The sequence below is a fragment of the Cnephaeus nilssonii genome (assembly GCF_951640355.1).
Source record: "Cnephaeus nilssonii genome assembly, chromosome: 8".
Taxonomy (NCBI): domain Eukaryota; kingdom Metazoa; phylum Chordata; class Mammalia; order Chiroptera; family Vespertilionidae; genus Cnephaeus; species Cnephaeus nilssonii.
This window is the reverse complement of record NC_137079.1, coordinates 16,756,521-16,776,534: the sequence shown is the minus strand read 5'-3', so window position 1 is coordinate 16,776,534 and position 20,014 is coordinate 16,756,521. Positions and strand designations below refer to the sequence as shown.

Here is a 20,014-nt window from a genome sequence, read left to right as displayed (position 1 = left end):
GGCGGACAGCGGCATCGCGATGGTCCCCACTAAGCTTCGCTGCCGGGAAGGAGGCTAGCGAGGCTCGGGGCGGGGGAGCGGGGGGAGGGGGAGGAGCAAGGAGGTAAAGAGGATCAAAACCGATCCCTAGCCTCCGTTAGGCCGGGTTCTCAGCCGGCTACTTTCTCCGTGCCCAACGCCGCCGCCCGGGTGGAGAGCCTGCACCGCCACTCGCCCTGGGTGGATCGCGGGTGGCGGAGGCCCGCGCCGGCAGGCTGACTGCGAGAAGCGCCGCCGCGCTCCATTCACAAAGTCCCGGCGCGCAGCCTGCCTGCGGGTCGGAGGCCTCCTCCCTCTTCCTCTCGGTCCGGGTTTTATGAATGGGCCTGGCGACTAGCGCCCGGCGGCCTGTTTACTCCGCTCTTTGTGACGTCGCGGCCTCGTGACTGAGCGCGAGCGGCCCGCACTTCCATTCACGCGCAAGGGAGGGGGCGGGAGGAGAGGCCGGCGAGGCGGAGGGGGCGGGGAGGGGGCGGGGAGCCCGAGCTGGGGGCGGGAGGCGGGAGGCCCCGAATGGAAAGAGGCGGGGCTTCGCCAGGTAGTACCGAATCTGCCCTCTCCCGGGGGAGAGCTGAGGAGCATTAATAAATCTCTAAGCCGAGGAGGAAACTCTGGCTGGGGCAGCGCGCCGAGCTCCGGCTGCTCCTGGGGTGCGGCGGGCGAGCGGCGGCGCCGGCGGCGGCAGGAGAGGCACAGCGGGCAACATACAAAGAGGCCACAACAGAAGGGAGCCCTCGGCCCGCTCCCGTCAACACCGTCCCCTCCACCGTCGCCTCCCCCTCGCACCGCGCGGTGCTGCCTGGTGCCCGAGGCCGCTCGGACTTGTGTGATTGCGAGACTGCGGAAGGAAGGATACTGGGGACAAGACGGTCTCCTGTGCGAATCCCTGGGGGCCAAGTTTCTGGCCACTTTGGCACGCGCCCTCCTTTAGCCCTCGCCCGCCCCTTCCTGCAGCCCAGCTGTCCCGGCTGTTCTTCGCCTCCTTGTGTGCCCGCGGCCCCGGTTCCCGGCCACCATGGTGACGGTGGAGGAGCTGCGGGAGATGGACTGCAGCGTGCTCAAAAGGCTGATGAACCGGGACGAGAACGGCGGCGGCGCCCTGGGGCTGCTGAGCGGCGGCAAGTGCCTGCTGCTGGACTGCCGACCGTTCCTGGCGCACAGCGCGGGCTACATCCGAGGCTCGGTCAACGTGCGCTGCAACACCATCGTGCGCCGGCGGGCCAAAGGCTCCGTGAGCTTGGAGCAGATCCTGCCCGCCGAGGAGGAGGTGCGCTCCCGCCTGCGGTCCGGCCTCTATTCGGCCGTCATCGTCTACGACGAGCGCAGCCCGCGCGCCGAGAGCCTCCGCGAGGACAGCACTGTGTCGCTGGTCGTGCAGGCGCTGCGCCGTAACGCCGAGCGCACCGACATCTGCCTGCTCAAAGGTAAACGCGGGCGCCGGGGTGCGAGCTCGAAGGGCGGTGTGTCGGGGCTGGGCGGCCTGCGTCTGAGTGGCCGGGGTGGGGTGGGGGGGGGGGGCGAGTGCCCTGAGGGACTCGTGGCGGCGGGGATCCCCGCGAACTCCTTTGTGCGTCCCGGTGTGCACGGGGCTGCCCGGGTTTGGGGGCGCCCGCAAGCAGTGCGCGCTCCAGAAGTCCTCAGGACGGCGAGGGCGCGTTTCCTCCGTCACCTGCAATTCCGCACCCTTCCAGGCGGTTGTGCGTTTGTTTACGCTCATTAACGGTCTGGCCTCGCGGGCGAAGCGCCCCTTCCGCGTTTGCTCACCTCCCAGGGAAGTGCTCCTAAGGGTCACCGTGCGGGTGGGGGCAGGTTAGGCCTGTTCGTTTGGCGTGCCCAGGCCCTGGACTGAGGTCCGACCCCGAGAACCCAAGAGGCGAGGAAAGGGTGCAGGACGGTGGGCGCCAGTTCCATCGGAAACCTGCCCTTCGGAAATGCACAGGGAAGATCGGGGTGCGGACATTGCGTGGAGCGATCGGTGTCTCCCCCCGCTGCCGCCCAGCTCCGAGTACCTCCCGGAAGGGGGTCAACTCCTCCCGTGCCGAGCTAGACCCAGGCCCCGCCGGCGCGGGAGGCGGGAGGCGGGAGGAGAGAGTGTTTGGGGAACGCCAGGCGGGACAGTGCCTCCTAAATACTCAGGCAGCGGAGAAGTGCGACCTTTTGTTCAGACACCATTCCGGAGGATCCGAGGGAAGGCGTGCGTGATGGAAGGGAACCCCGGTGAAACTCTTTGGGGAGGAGAGTCTTGTCAAAGCTGGAAGTCGGTTTCCGACTTCATGCCGTCCAAGTAGCGGGAGGGGAAGGTGCGCTGGCCGCACCTGCGCTCCCGGCCGGGCCGCCGGCCCCGTTGGCCCTGGCGCGGGAGGAGCCGCGGGGCGCGGGGAGTGAGGGCGTCCCTGGCCGCGATGCGCCCCAGCCTCCGGCCGCCGCATTCCGCGCATTCTTCCGCCCCGTCCGGTCCCCGCTGCCCCAGCCGGGAGGCGTCTCGGACTCCAGCCTTCAAAGAGCCGCTCGGTTCCTCCTGCCGGCGCCGCTCGCCTCCTCCCTCCTTTCCTTTCCTCTCCCGACCCGCTCACCCGGGAGGAAGGGCGATGGTGGGGGGAGGAGGGCGGAAACCTCTCCCCACCGCCCCGTCCAAAAGGCTCCGCAGAACTGCCCGGTGGCGACGGGCCGGGCTGGCCCTGGTGCACAGCGGGGGGCTTTGTTCTCGGCAGTTGTTTCCTGGCCATTTGACCTGTCAGCTGCCGGGGAAACGCTGCCGTTGACCTGTGGCTGAACCACTCCGGCGATTTTGCTGATTTTTTCTTTCTGTGGGAGGCTGCCTTTTGCACCTCCGGGGGAGCCCAGTCCTCCTCCCCTCTTCTCAAAGCGCTTTAGGAGAAAGTGCCAGGAAGGGGCCGGCACCGCAGGGACCGCGCGCGGCGCTGTGTCCAGTGCAGGTCCTGGGTAGACCGTCCGTGTGGGCGCTGGAGGGAACAATACGAGAAATTGCTTTTGGGACGAAGGTCCCTTCGCGTGGCCGGGTATGGACGGGTGTTCTGCTTGCTGCGCTGCCCTGGGGTTCCTCCTGATTTAGAGCCGCAGCGCGTGCCTCCCGCGGGGGCTTCTGAACCCAGAACCCTTCTCGGGGGGAGGGCAGACCCACGTGGAGTCTGAGTTCGTTTTGTTTTATTTTTCTTCCTGGAAGAAATCCCGAGGGGACCGCCCCAGAGCGGCAGCTGGGGACCTCGGCCCTTGGGCTTCCGGGCGGGCGCGCAGACACTTAGGCCCCCCCGCCCAGGGAGGGAAGCATATTTTTAAAGTTTCCCCCCTCTGGCTTGCGGCACCTCCCTGGGTCCCCCAAACCCCATCGGGAGAGCCCAGAGCCAGATCAGACCAGCCACTCCGCACGAGGCAAATGCTCCTGTACAGACTGGGTAGGACCGGAGCTTCTGGGTGAAATGACAGTCCCCTGGCGGTTGGCGAGGTGCCCGGCCCGCTGGAAAGCAGCGTTCCGAGGGCTGTTGCCTCCCAGGCCTGCACTGCCTCCTGTGGTCCGAGCTGGTGCGGCCGGGAGGACGACCCTATGCATCCCAAGGTCCACGGACTCCCCCTGAGATGGAGAGTGTCTGGGCCTGGGTCTCAGGTTCAACTTGTCTCTTCAGGAGCAGGTCATGGGCGCAGCCAGGAGGGGCCTGGGCGGCCGGAGCAGAGGAAGCCTGCCTTTGGCAGCCGAGCCTGACATTCTCGGGGTGGCCCGGCTCTTCCAGGTGGTTCTGTGGCGCTGGCAGGCTGCCTTGGAGGTTGTTACCTGGGTCCTAATCTGGTTCACTGAGCTTATTGTCATATATGTGCTAAGCGGAGGCCCTCTGAACACAGTTCCTCTTCCTTCTCCTTGCCTTTTCATGGAAAAGGCTTTCACCCCGAGGACAGAAAGAAATTGGGCAGCGTCTGCTCCCACACGCCTGGGGAAGGTGCGGTGTCGGGGAGGAAAGCAATGGATGCCCCCTGCACCCCCAGCTGAAGGCAGCGGAGTGGAGGCCATGCGGGTTGTGGGGTGGGGTAGGGAGCTCAGTCAAGGGAAACATCGGAAAGCAGCCTTAGGTGATCTTTAGTCAATACCTGGATTGATTAGGGGTTGGGCCATTTGGTTCCTGCAGCTCATTTTGTTTTGCAGCCCATGGGCCTTTCTGTGTGTCTCGCTTCACGTGTGGTGGCGGGTGTGGAGTACACGTGGTTAGACATTAAGCCAGTCACCCAGTTGTTGGTGGCCGCCATCTGGAGGGACAATGAAAACAGCAGGGTTTGTTCAGAAGTTGTATTATCCTTCCTGGCCAAAGGCTAGCTAGTTCTACCAATTATAATTCCGTTTAAAATGTTGATTTTTCTATTTCTGTCTCTTTGACCCTGCAGTTGCAGGTGGTTCATAACTAATACCACAGGTACGAATTCAGAGTTGGGAGTAAACTTTACTTAATACCAATAACATGCTGCCAAGTTTTGCTAAAAGCAATAACCCAAATCACTACATTTTTCTGGTCTTTTTTTTTTTTCCCCAAGTAAAATTCCCATTGGGGTAAACTTTTTTAAAAAGCTAAGTTTATTTAAAATCCTATGAGGCATTTTTAGGGACAGTTTAGAAGTTTCAGTTTTTCAGCTTTTATTATAATACACTTCTCCTTTCAAATCCCCTTTTCCTTCATAAATCCTTGGATTAGGGTTTTAGACACTCCCCCCCCCCCCGCCCCCCGCCACCCCCCCCCCCCACACACCTTGGTCATTAGAGAAAGACAAAAAGAGAATTTTTTTTTACCCTAATCGAAGTCATTGCTTACCTACCATCTTCCCCAAATAACAAATCAGTCGGTTATGCAGAAGATTCCAGGTATGAAAACATTATCTTTCCCTTTTCCTGTCTAAAATTCATCTCAGCCCATGACCGTTGTGAGTTCTTCAGGTTCTGATATAAAAGCTGAGAAAGTAAGAGGATCCACCAGAGATATTCCGGCTTTTCACTCCCGGTTGGAACTCATGGGCCCCACGGGCCCCAGTCTTGACCAACCATTCAGAGGCCGACATCACACTTTCTGTAGAAAACAGCCACCGAGGGCAAAAGACATGGTTTGGGGGACTGATGGGGCTCAGCCAGCAGCCCTGGTAACGTAACTCTGGTGCTGTCTTCTGCCTTGTCTCACTCTGTCCCCATTTGTCCAGCCCATCTCAGGTCTCCAGGAGGTTAACAGCAGAGCCCCAATGGAGGGCGGGGGGAGGAGGGGAAGAGGATGCTGAGTGAGGTCGCACACCTCTTCCACCCAAAGAGACTGGCTTTTCTCCTTACAGATAAGACAGTGCTTGTGACAGCCAAGCATTGTTAGAATTAAAAAAAAAAAAGAAAGAAAAGTAGGCCCTAAAGATAAGTTCTACTCCCTATTGTAATTTGTTACAGAGTTACTTCGAATGAAGCAAACTCACTACTTTTTGCATCATTTGAACTGGATGCTTCCAACACAAAAGTAACTACAGACAGTGTGTCCCTGTAAATTGAGCGTGAAAACATCATCCTTACTAAGCCCGTCACAGCTCTCTTGGGCTTGTCCCTGATGCTTAGAAGTGAGCTGGGCGGCATCCACCAAGATGGGCTGCACGGATGGAGAGAGGAGGGCGGCCTTTTTCAAGGAGCCACGACATTTCTTTAAAAAGGCAGGACCTCTGAAACCAGATAGCTGGCCTCCTTACTGGGAGGCAGTGTCCGCCTAACAAAGAGGAAGTTTGACAGGAAGGAAAGTTCACTCTGGAACGGAAGCCGGCTTGCTGAACCCAGCAGACAAAACAGGACTGGGAAGGACTTGCAGACAAGATCCAGCCGAGGGGGGCCTTAGGTGTCAGCCAGCTGTCCTCCCAGGACAGGCAGGCTTGTGGTGAGAAGCCCACTTAAGCACAATTTAATAACTGAAAACAGCTCAGCGTTCTGTGGGTGCTTACTGAGTCCACACCCACCTCACGGGAAGTGCTCAAAGCCAAATGACCTTCAAATGACCTCAGGCTTTCTTGCTGGCAACATATGCCTTGTATTGATATGATGTCTCTGGAGGGCCAGGCCACGGCCCTGACTGTGAACGGGTGATGTGCTGAGTGTACGGGGGAAAGCAGCAGCCACATGAACATTGGTGACCCCGGGTCACCACCAGGGCCAGTCTTTGCCATCACAGACCCCATTAAGGGTCCTGTTATGATGATGGGATCAGCACGGCATCAGCCTGCCCTTTCCGAAGCTTCCTACACATACCCTCCCAGCCCTGCATGGACGGGAGGCCAGCTGGCCATCATTGTCAGTAAACTCCGAAAAGGGCATTGCTGTGCGAGTGTGTGAGAAAAAGGAGAGCATAGAGTTGAACTAGAAATGTTCCTGAATGAAGTTGGCTGAGAAATTATATATCCCCCCTCCCCGCCAAACAGTCCAGTTTTAAACGTAAGATGAGAAAATCAGAACTTTAAGACTAGAACGCATATTATTAAATAAGAACACGGGAGAAACAGGTCAAAATGAGTCAGAGTATATTATGGGATGGCATTTAATAGGGCGTAGAAAAAGCAGGTGGAATCAGCAATGAAATTGTTTTAAGATAACAATGCAGATCTTGAGCACATCATGTCAGTTTGTTGTTTGCACATAAGTAAATTGTGGCCACTGGGGAATTTAGAGGTGATATAGTCTGAAACCCTTCCGTTCTGAGGGTGGGAATACAAGGGTTAGGAGGGAAGGTGCTTGCTCACACTGCCACTGGCGCCTGCACCCTGCCCTCTGTTTGCGCACCTGCAGGAGGCATGGGATCCAGCCCAGCCCGCAGTGTCCCGTTGGAATAAGCCTTCTTCTCATAAGATCTGGATAAAACTTGGTGATTTAAAATGGAGCTCTTACAGGGCTGTGGCTCTGGTGTTTGCATGGATTTGGGAGTGTGGAGGGGAGGCACTGGGGAGCCTGGGAGCATCTTTTGAGCCCCCCCACCCCCACAGTAAATTCATTTCCATTCCCGTCCTGACCCAGTACAGGGATACAGACACACCAGAAACCAGAGTGCCATGAAATGACAGCGTCTTTAAATGCCAATGCATTTCAGGAGTTTCTATTTTATTTCGTTAAGTTTAAAATGCTGGTCACAGCTCCTAATGACAGCCTGGAGGTAGGAAAGCACTGGAAAGAAGTGGGGTTCGGTGAAATGTCAGCAGTGTTCTGCCCGGGAGGTTTTGCATGAAAACTGTCTTTGCATGTTGCAACCCGCAAGCAGGCCGTGCCCTGGGGGAGGACCACCAGGAAGGCAGAGCTGGGCGAGCAGCAGGGTGGGCTCCAGACGGCTGGTTAGAAGCCGCCTTTGAGACCCGTGGGCTGAATGAATGCTGGCCGTGCCCTTACCTGGGGCTGCCCCGCACCTCAGCTTCCTCTTCTGTAAAATTGGAACTAGTCACACCTTCCTCAAGGGCCGCTGGCTGGACACCCGTATGGGAAGAGCCTGGCATGGCGAGCATTTCCTCTCAGGAGTGCCATCATTTTAATTAGCACGGATCTGATACCCAGAGGCGACTTCCTGCGATGTGGCCTTGTAGGGTAGACTTGGAGGTTCCTAACTTGCATGATTCCATGGACCCCACTCACCTGCATGCTTCTGGCCCGAGGGCAGCCACTGCGCCCCCCCCCCCCCCCCCCGCAGAAGGCACTCCTTTGTAACAACCAGCCGGACCCCCAAAAGCCACAGCTCTGGAATGGAAACCCCTTTCATTGCTGCTGCCATCACCGATGTGACCTTCCTTCTGTGCTCCTGTCCCTCCGGCTGACCTGCTTCTTCTCTGAAGTCCCTTTCTGCTTGTTCTTGAAAGGTCCGCCAGAGGGCACTGACTTTCCAGCGTTTTTCTGTTCTGTTCTAATAGTGTCTTTTCCTGACCATTTCGGGTCTGGCCTCTGGGTCACCCCTGTCTTGTCCCCCCACCTGCCACACCCCCGGGGTCAGCCTCTGACCCGGGTTCTCTGTGCCTCCCGGTTGATGGAGACTGAGAGGCAGCGGATGTCCCAGGCCCGGAAGGGCTCCAGCTCAGAAGTGCGGCACCTTCCTTCTGCTGCCTAAGTGTGGGGTCTGAAGGCTCCAACTGGAAAACACAGTGAAGCCCAGGAGGAGCAGGTGGCCCAAAGGCTGGGGTCCCCTTGCAGGTGCCCAGAAAGGAACCTTCCTTATGCGTCTCCCCGAGGCCAGGCGCGCACGGGCCGTCCCAGTCCGTCCTCCAAGGACTGCTGGTGTGGGTGTTCCGTCACGTTGTATGGATGAGGCAGCAGCTCAGAGCGGCCGAGTGCCGGCCCCAGGCCCGCGAGTCTGACCGCAGAGGCTGTGTCCCCTCCAGAGCTGTCTGGTGCCCTTCTTGTACCTTCTCAGCAGTGGGAAGAACGTTCTTTTTTTAAAATATATTTTTATTGGTTTCAGAGAGGAAAGGAGAGGGAAAGAGAGATAGAAACTTCAATGATGAGAGAGAAGCATTGATCGGCTGCCTCCTGCACGCCCTCTACTGGGGATGGAGCCCGCAACCTTGGCCATGTGCCCTTGACCCGTTTGGACCCGAATTGAACCCGGGACACTCTACTGAGCATAACTGGCTAAGGCGGGAGGAACATTCTTCCAACCACTCGAGGCTCCTTGCCCTAAGCTGCCCTCAGGGTGCTCCTCTCTGTGACCCTGGAGCCTGGCCCTGGCACTCCTGGCACGCCTGTGACTCCACCATTCGCTCTTGGGTGGGTCCCGCTGTCTGTCTGTCCTGGTGACGAGCTTCTGGAAGGCACCACTCATTCCTTACATTTCTTTGGTGGGGGGGGGATGTGTTTTAATAGCTCAGATTCCATAATAAACACAAGGGTCATTTTATTTGGAAATTTTCAAACCCTCCAGAAGTATACAGAGTCACACGTGATGACTTCTTAACATTTTATTTAATATTATTTTTTAAAGATACAATTTTATTGATTTCAGAGAGGAAGGGAAGGGAGAGGGAAAGAGAGAGAGGAACATCAATGAGGAGAGAGAATCCTTGATCAGCTGCCTCCTGCCCGCCCCACACTGGGAATGGAGCCTGCAACCCAGGCATGTGCCCCGACCGGGAATTGAACCGTGACCTCCTGGTTCATAGGTCTACACTCAACCACTGAGCCACGCCGCTGAGCCACGTGCTGACTTTTTATAGGTGTTCAGTATGGTCTTTTGACTGACCCATTTCCCTTTCTACTTTCTCTGAAGGGGAGGAAGCATTTATACGGTTTCCCATCCCAGATGTTTGGGGGGGCAGCAGTGTGGGCAGCGTTATAAGGAAAAGAGGGGACAGAGGGGGGTGATAATGGGAGGGAGAGCAGCCCTGTGCTGAGGTCACCGCTGAGCCAACCAACCGCTGAAACTGGCACCACGGGTGGGCCCCTCTGCAGGTTGTCTGTCCAGGGAGGCTGGTCATTATGACTCAGCAGGAGCAGGTGCCTGTGACTGGAGAGATGGCCATTTATATCCCGGTGAGGGAGGGAGGGAGGGAGGGAGGGAGTGAGGGGAGCAGAGCCTCCGGTCAGAGAGGAAGAAATGCATGCCCGGTTTCTGTAAGCCTTAGGATGTGGCAAAGAATCATGTCCCTTCCTTTCGGAAGCAGCTTCTAGGGCTGGAATCCTGGGCGAGAAATTGACTAACCATCACATGTCGGCATATTGGAAGATTACGATGAATGTTACGGGGAACAGTGGCACCATGTCACTTAGTCACCAAGATTTAAAGGTACTAGCTACACACGTGACCATCAGTTGAAGGGATCCATTACAATAGTTGTTCCACAACGTGCCTGATAATTCAGTTGTTCCTACTGAATTATTTTAAAGTAAGTTGATGGGTTAAAAAAAATTTTAGATATAATTGACATACAACATTAGTTTCAGGTGTAAAACATGATTTGATACTGACTATATTGGTAAATGATCACCACAATAAGCCTACTTACCATCTGTCACTGTCTAGGGTTTAACATTTTTTTTTCTTGTGATGGGAACTTTAAGGCCTAGTTTCTTAGCAACTTTCAAATATGCAATACAATATTAGTAGCTATCGTCACTCAGCTGTGCATTACATCCCAGGCCTCATTTATCTTACAACCACCAAGTTTTCATCCCCTTCATCTATTGAATTCATTTACAACCCATCTTTGGTCCGACAGAAACGGCAAAGTGCCAACACGAGCAGGGCCGCCCATTGACAGCAGATGGTGGGTCACTGCAGAGCCAGGTCCAGAGGCCACAGGACCCGGGTGGAGGCTGAGCGTTTCTCGTCTCGGAGTGGCTTCCTGCCTGCCTCCGCCCAGCCAGGCCTTTCTGCGTGGCCCTGACACCATTCCACACGTTTCTCTCTTTTCAATGAAAAGATCTCCCTTCCCCGGAAGGTGATCTCACAGATAACCATCCCAGGGCTTAGCAACTCTCAGGTCAGGAAATCCTCCCGTGCCCCAAACCTGTGTGTGTAGCAAGAGGGGTTTATTTAGGTTTAAGCCCATTTCCTCTTGTTTTGGCCCCTTGTCGACGGAGCAGCTGTTTGCAAGGCTGGGCGACTGGCATCTGCTCTGCTGCCGAGATCTAGAAGGGCTCGTGCCAGGGTAACCTTTTTCCTCCTCCCCCGACTGAAGCTCTCCAAAGGAAGGGCTAAAGCTGGGGAACGACAGACGTCTTTGCAGGTTTCTTGTGCTTATGGACAATCGCAGTCGCCTTGGCCTCTTCCACACCTGTCATCACCCTAAGGAGCTCCTTTGGCAAGAGTCCCTTCTGCATGCCCCCTGCACATCTTCCTCTGTGTGTCTGGATCCCAAACCAAGACCGGGAAAGCTTACCGTCCTGGCTGAACGAGGACTCAGCATCTCTGGAAAAGGCTGACCTCCTGGCCGCTGTGACGTCAGCCACCGTGACGTCAGCCGCCTAGTGTGCCCGCTGTGACATCACATAAGCATATTCCACAGTCACTGTATTTAGATTCTCGCGGAAATTCTTAATAAATACTTTTATTATTAAGCATGATTATTCACCTGTTTGTGACTTAGAAGGGAAAGCCATGTTCCTCAAAGACTCCTTTAGAAAAAAAATCCCTGTAACCTCAACAACAAAAAGGGCCATTATCTCTGGGCCCACAGCGCCACCCAGTGGTGAATGCAGAGACAGCTCTCCTCACTCAGTGCAGGGATAGGACTCAAGTTCTTTGTGGTTTCCCGCTGGCTTAGTGACCCCATTAACCTGAACTTCTTTCTCCTCACAGGTGGCTATGAGAGGTTTTCCTCCGAGTATCCAGAATTCTGTTCCAAAACCAAGGCCCTGGCAGCCATCCCGCCTGCAGTGCCCCCCAGCACGGCCGAGTCCTTGGACCTGGGCTGCAGCTCCTGTGGAACCCCATTGCACGACCAGGTGTGTGGGGGCTTCTTTTCAGAGTTCTGCTTTCAGGGGCTTTGGATATTGGGAGGGGTTGTAAGGTAGGTTAGGAATAGGTTATTCCTTAGAATTCTTCCTCTTCCCTCACTTATTCCCCTAACTTAAGAAAAAAAACAGAAAGACATACCTCCTGCCCTAGCGGGTTTGGCTCAGTGGATAGAGCGTCGGCCCGCGGACTGAAGGGTCCTGGGTTCCATTCCGGTCAAGGGCATGTGTTTTGGTTGCAGGTTCCCCAGCCCTGGTCGGGGTGCGTGCAGGAGGCAACCAATTGATGTGTCTCTCACATCGATGTTTCTCTCTGTCTCTCCCTCTCCCTTCCAATCTCTAAAAAATCAATGGAAAAATATCCTCGGGTGAGGGTTAGCAACAACATTTAAAAAGTCCTAACTCCCTGATTAGCCTCTAGAGTTACGTGCAGACAAACGAGGAGGCTGCTGAGGCTGGACCTGTGACCAGCCCTGCAGGAAGCTGAGGGAACACCCTTCTTTGAAGGATTGGCCTGTGGACCCCACCCCGGTCCAGAACACTCAGGCTGTCCCCATTGTAAATGACATAAATGGCCAGCCAGCTCTCCCCCAAGAGAACCAGCGTAAGCCATTCCATTTCTCACAAGCCCACCCCTTCCAGCCCTTTTCATGTAGATGGGGAGGGGTGAACTTACGGAGCCCAGCAACCCTGCTCCCCAAATCTCAGGTTGCTCAGGAAATCGTCCTTCATTGAAGCCAAGGTTACCCAATTTTGCCAAGATCCCTCCTCTTGTCTGTGAGGCCGGCATGGCACCTATTTTTGACGTAACAAGTGAAGAAGTATCCAACCTAAGAAGTCCCTACACCGCCCAACAGATAGCTGGGTGATGGGCAGGTGTAAGCTCTTAAAGTCACAAACGGTGGACAAGCCAGCAGTGTGCCTGTCTCCCCCTCTGTCACGGGGGAGGCTGCTTGAACGAGGCTTTCCAGTCCTGGCTTCTCTGCCGAGGGCAGCGGAAAAGCCAGAGGAGTCCCACTGGGCCACCGCTCCCTTCAGGAGCCTCCTCAGGACGAGGGGACGCCTCGAAGGGCTGTGTCCAGGCATTCTCCCCAGGGCCTGTGAAAGCCCCGCTCCCTGTCCCCAGCACCCCAGCCCTCTCCCCGTCTGCTTGGCACTCATGATGTGGGGGCCTGTCTTCCCTCTCTGGTGCAGGGGGGTCCGGTGGAGATCCTCCCCTTCCTCTACCTCGGCAGTGCCTATCACGCTGCCCGGAGGGACATGCTGGACGCCCTGGGGATCACGGCCCTGCTGAACGTCTCCTCTGACTGCCCAAACCACTTCGAAGGACTCTATCAGTACAAGTGCATCCCCGTGGAGGACAACCACAAGGCCGACATCAGCTCCTGGTTCATGGAAGCCATCGAGTACATCGGTAGGCCGGCCCTGGCGGGGACTGGGTCCAAGGCCGGGTGGGCAGGGTGGTAGGGACCATTTGTAACTCGTGGGGGGGAAGGAGGGGTTGGGAGGTGGTTCCCAGGGTGTAGTCTGCCCCCTCCCCGCCCCCCCATAGGAAGGCCTGCCGGTTGCCTGGTGTGTTGGGCAGGGATGGAAAACCCGATCCTACCCCCATGCTGTTAGCTGCAGAGCCAATGGCCTTTGCCTTCCATGTCTCCAGGTGTATTGCTGATAAGGCTCCTGGGATGGGGAGGGGGACAAAGAAAGGGAGAAATGAGTCGTTATTTTTATTTCTGCAAGAGGACAGAAATCCTTGAATGTATTGGTGTTTTTAGCACGTGTCTTTTCCAAACTTTTAATGCATGGGTTTGGTTGTCTCAAAAACAGCCTAGCATGGTGGGGATCCTACAGCCCCTTCCCGTAGGGGTCCCCCCTGCCCTCCTTCCATGGGAGTGCCCCATCCTCTGACACCTGTCCAGCCCCCTCTCCCCGCCTCCCACCCCCACTGCTGGTCAGGCCACCAGCCTAGGCATTCGGGGCAGGAAGTTTGGGGTGGAATGGGGACGGCTCAGGTGGAAGTGGGACTGACCCGCCCGCCCCCCGCAGACGCCGTGAAGGAGTGCCGCGGGCGCGTGCTGGTGCACTGCCAGGCGGGCATCTCGCGCTCGGCCACCATCTGCCTCGCCTACCTGATGATGAAGAAGCGCGTGAGGCTGGAGGAGGCCTTCGAGTTCGTCAAGCAGCGGCGCAGCATCATCTCGCCCAACTTCAGCTTCATGGGGCAGCTGCTGCAGTTCGAGTCGCAGGTGCTGGCCACGTCCTGCGCCGCGGAGGCCGCCAGCCCGTCGGGGCCCCGGTGCGAGCGCGGCAAGGCCGCCCCCACGCCCACCTCGCAGTTCGTCTTCAGCTTCCCGGTGTCGGTGGGCGTGCACGCGGCGCCCAGCAGCCTGCCCTACCTGCACAGCCCCATCACCACCTCCCCCAGCTGCTAGGGCCGCGCGGGGAGCCCCCAAACCAGGGGCCTTCAGCGACCGGTGGGGGCCACGGGGGCGGCCAGGTGGGACTGACCAGCCGGGGGGGACGACAGGCCACCAGGTCCCTTCCATCACGTCTCCTCGGCCGACCACCGGGCCGCCGGATGGCAATAAGGACTGTGCATACCTGTTAACGGCCCACAAACGGAGCCCTCCAACTCCCAGCAATAACGCTGCCTCGCGGGCGGGCAAGACCTCGGCGTGGTGTGTGTGTCCGTGTGACGTTGCAGACGGGAATTTCTTACCTCATTTTTTTAAGCAGTAAGGCTTGAAGTTAGGAAATCCACAGGTCCTGGCAGATGTGCCCACGCAGTTTCATTCAAGGGCGGGGGCGGGGGGCGGAGGGACAAGAAGAAAAGTTTGCCCGAAGTGCCTGGTTCTGTGTGCTCGGCCCTTTTTGTTGTTGAGGTTACAGGGATTTTTTTTTTTTAAAAGGAGACTTTGAGGACATGGCTTTCCCTTCTAAGTCACAAACAGGTGAATAATCATGCTTAATAATAAAAGTATTTATTAAGAACTTCCGCGAGAATCTAAGTACAGTGACTGTGGGATATGCTTATGTGACGTCACAGCGGGCACACTAGGCGGCTGACGTCACGGCGGCCAGGAGGTCAGGGGCACCCCGAGGGCGGCCAGGCTCGCATCTGATCCGCCTGGACTGGCGCTGAGCGGCAGGCAGGGCGCCGTGGAGGAGGAAGAAAGGAGGGACCACGTTTTAACAGCTTGCCAAGCTGGTTCCTGGGCACGCGGACACCGAATGACTTCAAACCACAAACAGCACAGCCTTTTCTCTCGGATGCTCAATAGTTCAGTTCGGCAGGTGGGGGCGTTCTTCTCCTCGACCTGCCTGCGGACTTGCAGACCATCTGCGACAAATGCCATATCCTATCAGGTGCTCTAGACACGCTGGGTGCAGTTCAGCTTGCCCTAGGCCCTTGGGGAAACCGGCCAACTAGAGACACACCGGAAATGAGTCCTTCTGTCAGTGGGGACACCACCTTTTCTCCTTTGCATATGGACGTCGGAGATTTTCATGTTGGGGGGTTTCCTTGGGGTGAAGGACAACCAACGAGTTTAAATTCCTGGTTTAGGTGAAGGTTTCCAAAGGCCCGCTTTTGAATAAAAAGGGGAGCGGACACCACAGTTCAGGTCTCCCTGACGTCCAGGATGGCAACAGCGTGGGAGGAGTTGGGGTAGACACTTGGCTTAGGTCCTAAGCCTTAGGAGGTGGCTGTGGGCTCCTGTGAAGGGCATTCGGGTGCCGTTTTAGGATCCTGTCTTGAGTAATGCCACGTTAAGGGGCCTTCCGAACGGAGGAAGGGCTCTGGAGGGAGAAGGGCGTTTTCTGTGGGTTGGGGCTTGGGGGGAGGGAGAGGGAACAGCTACGTGTTACTTCGTCTGTAGTTCTGTGGAACAGTGTTGTTTCGGAGTGCCGGATTAGAGGTCATTGCAAACTTGTCTAGAAATGAGAGCATTTTTTTTTTTTTTTTTTAGTTCTTAGAGAGTCTAGATCTAAATGAACATGCTTGCTCGCCCGGAAATAACGTCCAGCCTGTGTCAGGGCGGTGTTGGGAGGAGCTGCTCAGCCTGGCGGTCCAGACAGGACCCGGTTCCTTAGATTTCCTTCCACGAACGTGAACCTGTGCTGGCCTTATCCGGCCCGCCTTTGTCAGGCCCCGTCTTTGGGTGGTGATGCCCGAGATTCCCTCCTTCCCCGGGAGCTGCGCAGCTGAATAGTTAGGGTGAGGGGTGGTGGGGCTGGGGTTCCTGGACAATGGAACTATTCAGAAACAGCACAGTTGGAGGTTCCCACCTTTTCTTTGATTCCTGGAAGTCTCTTCATGTTTTGTGATAAATGAGGTCAGGTGGGTTCTGCAGCTGAAAAAGCTGAGGATTCCAACGCTGGTTTGGCCTGGAGGAGGGCTGCTTGAGGCGGGAGGGAAAGGATACATTTGCCAAAAACTATGTATTCTGCTTCCCCGGACGATCCCAGCCCCATGGACAGTCGGAGCTCGGGACCAGCCCATGCAGGTCTTCCCCCGCTTTGCAATGCGAGTCTTCTAGCGCAGTGCCAGACTGCTGTTTATAAAGCCATTTTCTGATCACAGTGTGAGTCCCCAAACTCTCAGAAATAAAGTAGGGAACTGGCTTGATTGGAAAAGGGGGTTTGGGGTTGTTCTCTCATCATCAGAAGCCACTTGGACCACCACAGGGTCAGTCCAAATGGCCAGTGACTTTCAGTAGACATCCCCTCCCATGAAGTGGTTTCTGGTGATGAGGCATTTCTGTAACGGCCACTTTCGCTGATTATCAGCTGTGCTATTGGCTACAAAAGTCAGTAGACTGGATCTTCTGTAGAGACCAACGAGTGCTGCCAGTTCCCTTTCAGAATCTGTGCGGCGTAAGGGTGTTTTCTGTGGTATGTCAATTATACAACCCATAAGATGCTCTCTACCACAAATTCAAATAACACACATACATGAGTAAGGGAGCGCTAAGGGGAATGGACTTGGCTTCTCCGCGGAGCAGGATCTGGCTGAAGTCACCATGAGCAGGTGGCCTGGAGTGCCCAGCTTCAGTCCTCCTCTCCTGAGGCCATTGTCCTCAGGCGCTCCTTCCGGGTGGATTCCAGATGGGTTTCAACAAGGTTGGGAGGCCATGAGGAAATTTTTAAAATCCTTGGAAGGTGGACAGGGAGGTGGGATGGTTGATTCAAATGTGAGGGGAGGGGGCTGTTGGCCACCAAGCCCACCGTAAAGCCGTGGTTACCTTGCCCATTTGCATCAGCTGGGGAGCTTAGAAAACCCTGCTGCCAGGCTATCCCAGACCAGTTTAAGCCAGGATTTCTGGAAGAGGGCCCCAGGCATCGGCATGTTTCAAAGCCCTGCAAGCGCTTTCCATGTGTAACTCACGTTTGGGGAGCCCCTTTCTGGGTGGCCAGGTGCTGTTGGCGTTGAGTCTTGATATCTGATCTCACGAAACCACCACCAGGGGCTTGGTTCAGCCTGGTCTCACTTTCAGTCCCAGCCTGGCTGAGGGTCAAGGTGGTTTCTCTCAGGAGCTCAAGGGGCATGTGACCTGAAGGGGCTACCATGTCACGCTTGAAAGCTGAACTGGGGAGTACTGTTAGGGAACTGAAGACAGTGTCTGCATGGTGATGTTTTTCCTTGGAAGTCTCCTTGTCTATCAAGATGAATGGAGAGTTTCGCCTCTTTGAAGATACCCCTCCCACCTCCCAGGAGCACAGGGGCGACCTGTCCTTCCTTAGAGTTTATGAGTCATCCCAGGAGGAGGCTTCTTCACCACCGAGCAATGCAATACTTGTAACTTCTGTAAATAGCCCCATCTTTCAGAGTGATGTCATTTCTACATTTGATATGCTTGTATCTCTGTAGGATGTATATAGTGTAGGGGATTTTTTTTGTTTGGTTTTGTTTTTTTAGAAAAGTCGACATGTCTGTTTTTATTTATTGCTTGGAAAAGATCATTTGACAGAAAATAAATGCATTTTCAACCACCTTTGGCTCGGGTTATCCTTTCCTTGGAAACTGTGCTGCTATGATGACTTGGAAGGGGGAGGAAAGATGTGGGCTATTTAACAATCTTGTGCACTTGGCAATACCTGCGGTGGAGGCCGGCTGGGAAAATCAGTGAGCCCACTTCTGCTCCCTGACCACCACTCAAGGATGGTGACAGGAGAAGACGGATAGAAATCTACAACAATCTGATTTCTCTAAGCAGAGAGACCGCCAAGAATTGAATGATAAGAGACAGGGAGTGTCTTTCATCTGAGAATGTACTTTGTGCCCAGCACAGGATGGAGCGATAAGGATGGCTCCTCAATGGCAGACGTCAATCTTAAACAGCCCAAGCACAAGTGATTAGGGCTGTGACAAGAACGTAGAAGGGAGTCCCACTGCTGGGACACCCCTCCCCATGGATAACGTTCCCACACTGACTTTATGTCACCACTTTGGTTGATTGTATACGGCTTAAATTTACTAAAAATCACTGAATCGCTTCAAATGGGTAAATTTTATGGTATGTCAATTATACACCAATAAGATGTTCACTACCAAGAATTCAAATAACACAAATACATGAGTAAAAAGTGAAAATTCCCCCACCATATCCCCAAACTACATTCTGCTCTTTTTATTTTTAGTAACCTAAAGGAACATTGGTATAATGACTTCGAGACATTTATTTATGCATTTTATACAGTTATGTGTCTGACAGAATACTATTCGAGGCATCAGCCAGGATGTTTCCCCTGGGTGTTCCCTGCCCTAAGTCTGATCAGCCATTTACTCTTACTGCCCCACGTTAGGGATGGCTCTGGAGAACACGGAAATGGAAGAATCATCCTGTCTCGAGCTGCCAAGGCACAAAGCAATAGCGTTGGGCAAAGGTGCTTGCTTGCTCAGTCAGACCCTCCTGTGCTGCTGGTGGTGCACGCATGCATGCACAGGAATCCCAGCCGGCTTTCCCATTTCAGGATGCACGGCCCGTATCTCACACAGTTCTGCTTCACCCTTTTTAATGGCTGCATAGTATTTGATATTCCTATACAATAAAAGGCTAATATGCAAATCGACCAAATGGCAGAACGACGGGTCGCTATGATGTGCACTGACCACCAAGGGGCAGATGCTCAACGCAGGAGCTGCCCCCTGGTGGTCAGTGCGCTCCCACAGGGGGTGCGCCACTCAGCCAGAAGCCAGGCTCACGGCTGGTGGCATAGTGGCAGGAGCCTCTCCCGCCTCTGCAGCAGCGCTGAGGATGTCCGACTGATTGCTTAGGCCCACTCCCCGCAGGCCTAAGCCATCCGTCGGACATCCCCCGAGGGCTCCCGGACTGTGAGAGGGCACAGGCTCGGCTGAGGGGGACCCCCCCCCCCCAGTGCACAAATTTCATGCACCGGGCCTCTAGTTACTTACAAATAGCAAAAAAATTCACTTTTTATTTCTTCTTTAGCTTAAGAATTATTATATAGGACAGAATTTTAACCATTTTCATCTCATGGCACACCAAAATATATATTTGTTGCCGATCTGACAAAAAAAAAAGTATAATTTTAAAAAATATTTTTTTTTATTGATTTCAGAGAAGGAAGAGGGAGAGATAGAAACATAAATGATGAGAGAGAATCATTTTCCAAGGGTCACTTGACAGAAAAGCATTTGTCTAAAGGAAAGATGAAAGCAATGCCTTGAAGGAAGCATGCCCCACACTGGGGATCGAGCCCGCAACCCGGGCATGTGCCCTGACCAGGAATCGAACCATGACCTCCTGGTTCATAGGTTGATGCTCAAACCACTGAGCCACGACAGCCAGGCTTTCCACATCTTTTCCTGGCTTGATAGCTCATTTCTTTTTAGACTGAATACTATCCCATTGTGTGGATGTAGCAGTTTATCCTTTAACCTAATGAAGGACATCTTGGTTGCTTCCAAGTTTTGGCAATTATAAGTAAAGCTGCTACAAATATTTGTGTACACATGTTTTCAAATATCAAGAAGCATGCTTGCTGGATTGTATAGTAAGAATATATGTTTAGTTTTGTAAGAAACTACCAAACTGTCTTCCAAAGTGGCTGTACCATTGTGCATTCCCACCAGCAATGAATGCGAGTTCCCACTGCTCTACATCCTCACCAGCACTTGGTGGTGTCCATCTTCCAGAGTTTGGTCCTAATAGGCGTGTAACGGCATCTCATTGTTTTAATTTGCATTTCTCTGATGACATATGATATTAAACATCTTTTCATTTGCTATTCCCTATCTGTTTATTTTCTTTGGTGAGGTGTCCACGTTTGGGGCTATTTTTCACTTGGGTTGCTCTTTTTTTAATATTGAGTTTTAAAGAGTTCTTTGCGTATCTTGGATAATAGTTCTCCATTAGATGTCTTTTGCAAATATTTTCTCCCAGTATGTGGCTTGTCTTCTCATCCTCTCCAGTCTTTCACAGAACAGAAGTTTAACTTTAATGAAGTTCAGCTTATCAACGTCTTCTTTTCATGGCTCCTGTCTTTGGTGGTGTATTGTAAAGTCATTGTGGTGTGGGGTTT

At 54.5% G+C, this 20,014-nt stretch overlaps 1 protein-coding gene across 1 annotated transcript; it reads left to right on the top strand.

Moving 5' to 3' along the window:
- Window positions 1-549: 549 nt before the first annotated feature.
- DUSP4 (dual specificity phosphatase 4) lies at window positions 550-18,023 on the top strand. The gene is made up of 4 exons (XM_079779416.1): window positions 550-1,463; window positions 11,319-11,464; window positions 12,668-12,887; window positions 13,517-18,023. Exons 1-4 carry the CDS (start codon window positions 1,055-1,057, stop codon window positions 13,900-13,902), a joined length of 1,161 nt encoding a protein of 386 aa, XP_079635542.1. The 5' UTR covers window positions 550-1,054; the 3' UTR covers window positions 13,903-18,023.
- Window positions 18,024-20,014: the final 1,991 nt, after the last annotated feature.

Coding starts and splice junctions, on each gene's coding strand:
- DUSP4 (XM_079779416.1), top strand. CDS start 1,055: ATGGTGACGGTGGAGGAGCTGCGGGAGATGGACTGCAGCGTGCTCAAA. Junction 11,465..12,667: donor GAACCCCATTGCACGACCAG/GTGTGTGGGGGC, acceptor TCTCTGGTGCAG/GGGGGTCCGGTGGAGATCCT. Junction 12,888..13,516: donor GGAAGCCATCGAGTACATCG/GTAGGCCGGCCC, acceptor CGCCCCCCGCAG/ACGCCGTGAAGGAGTGCCGC.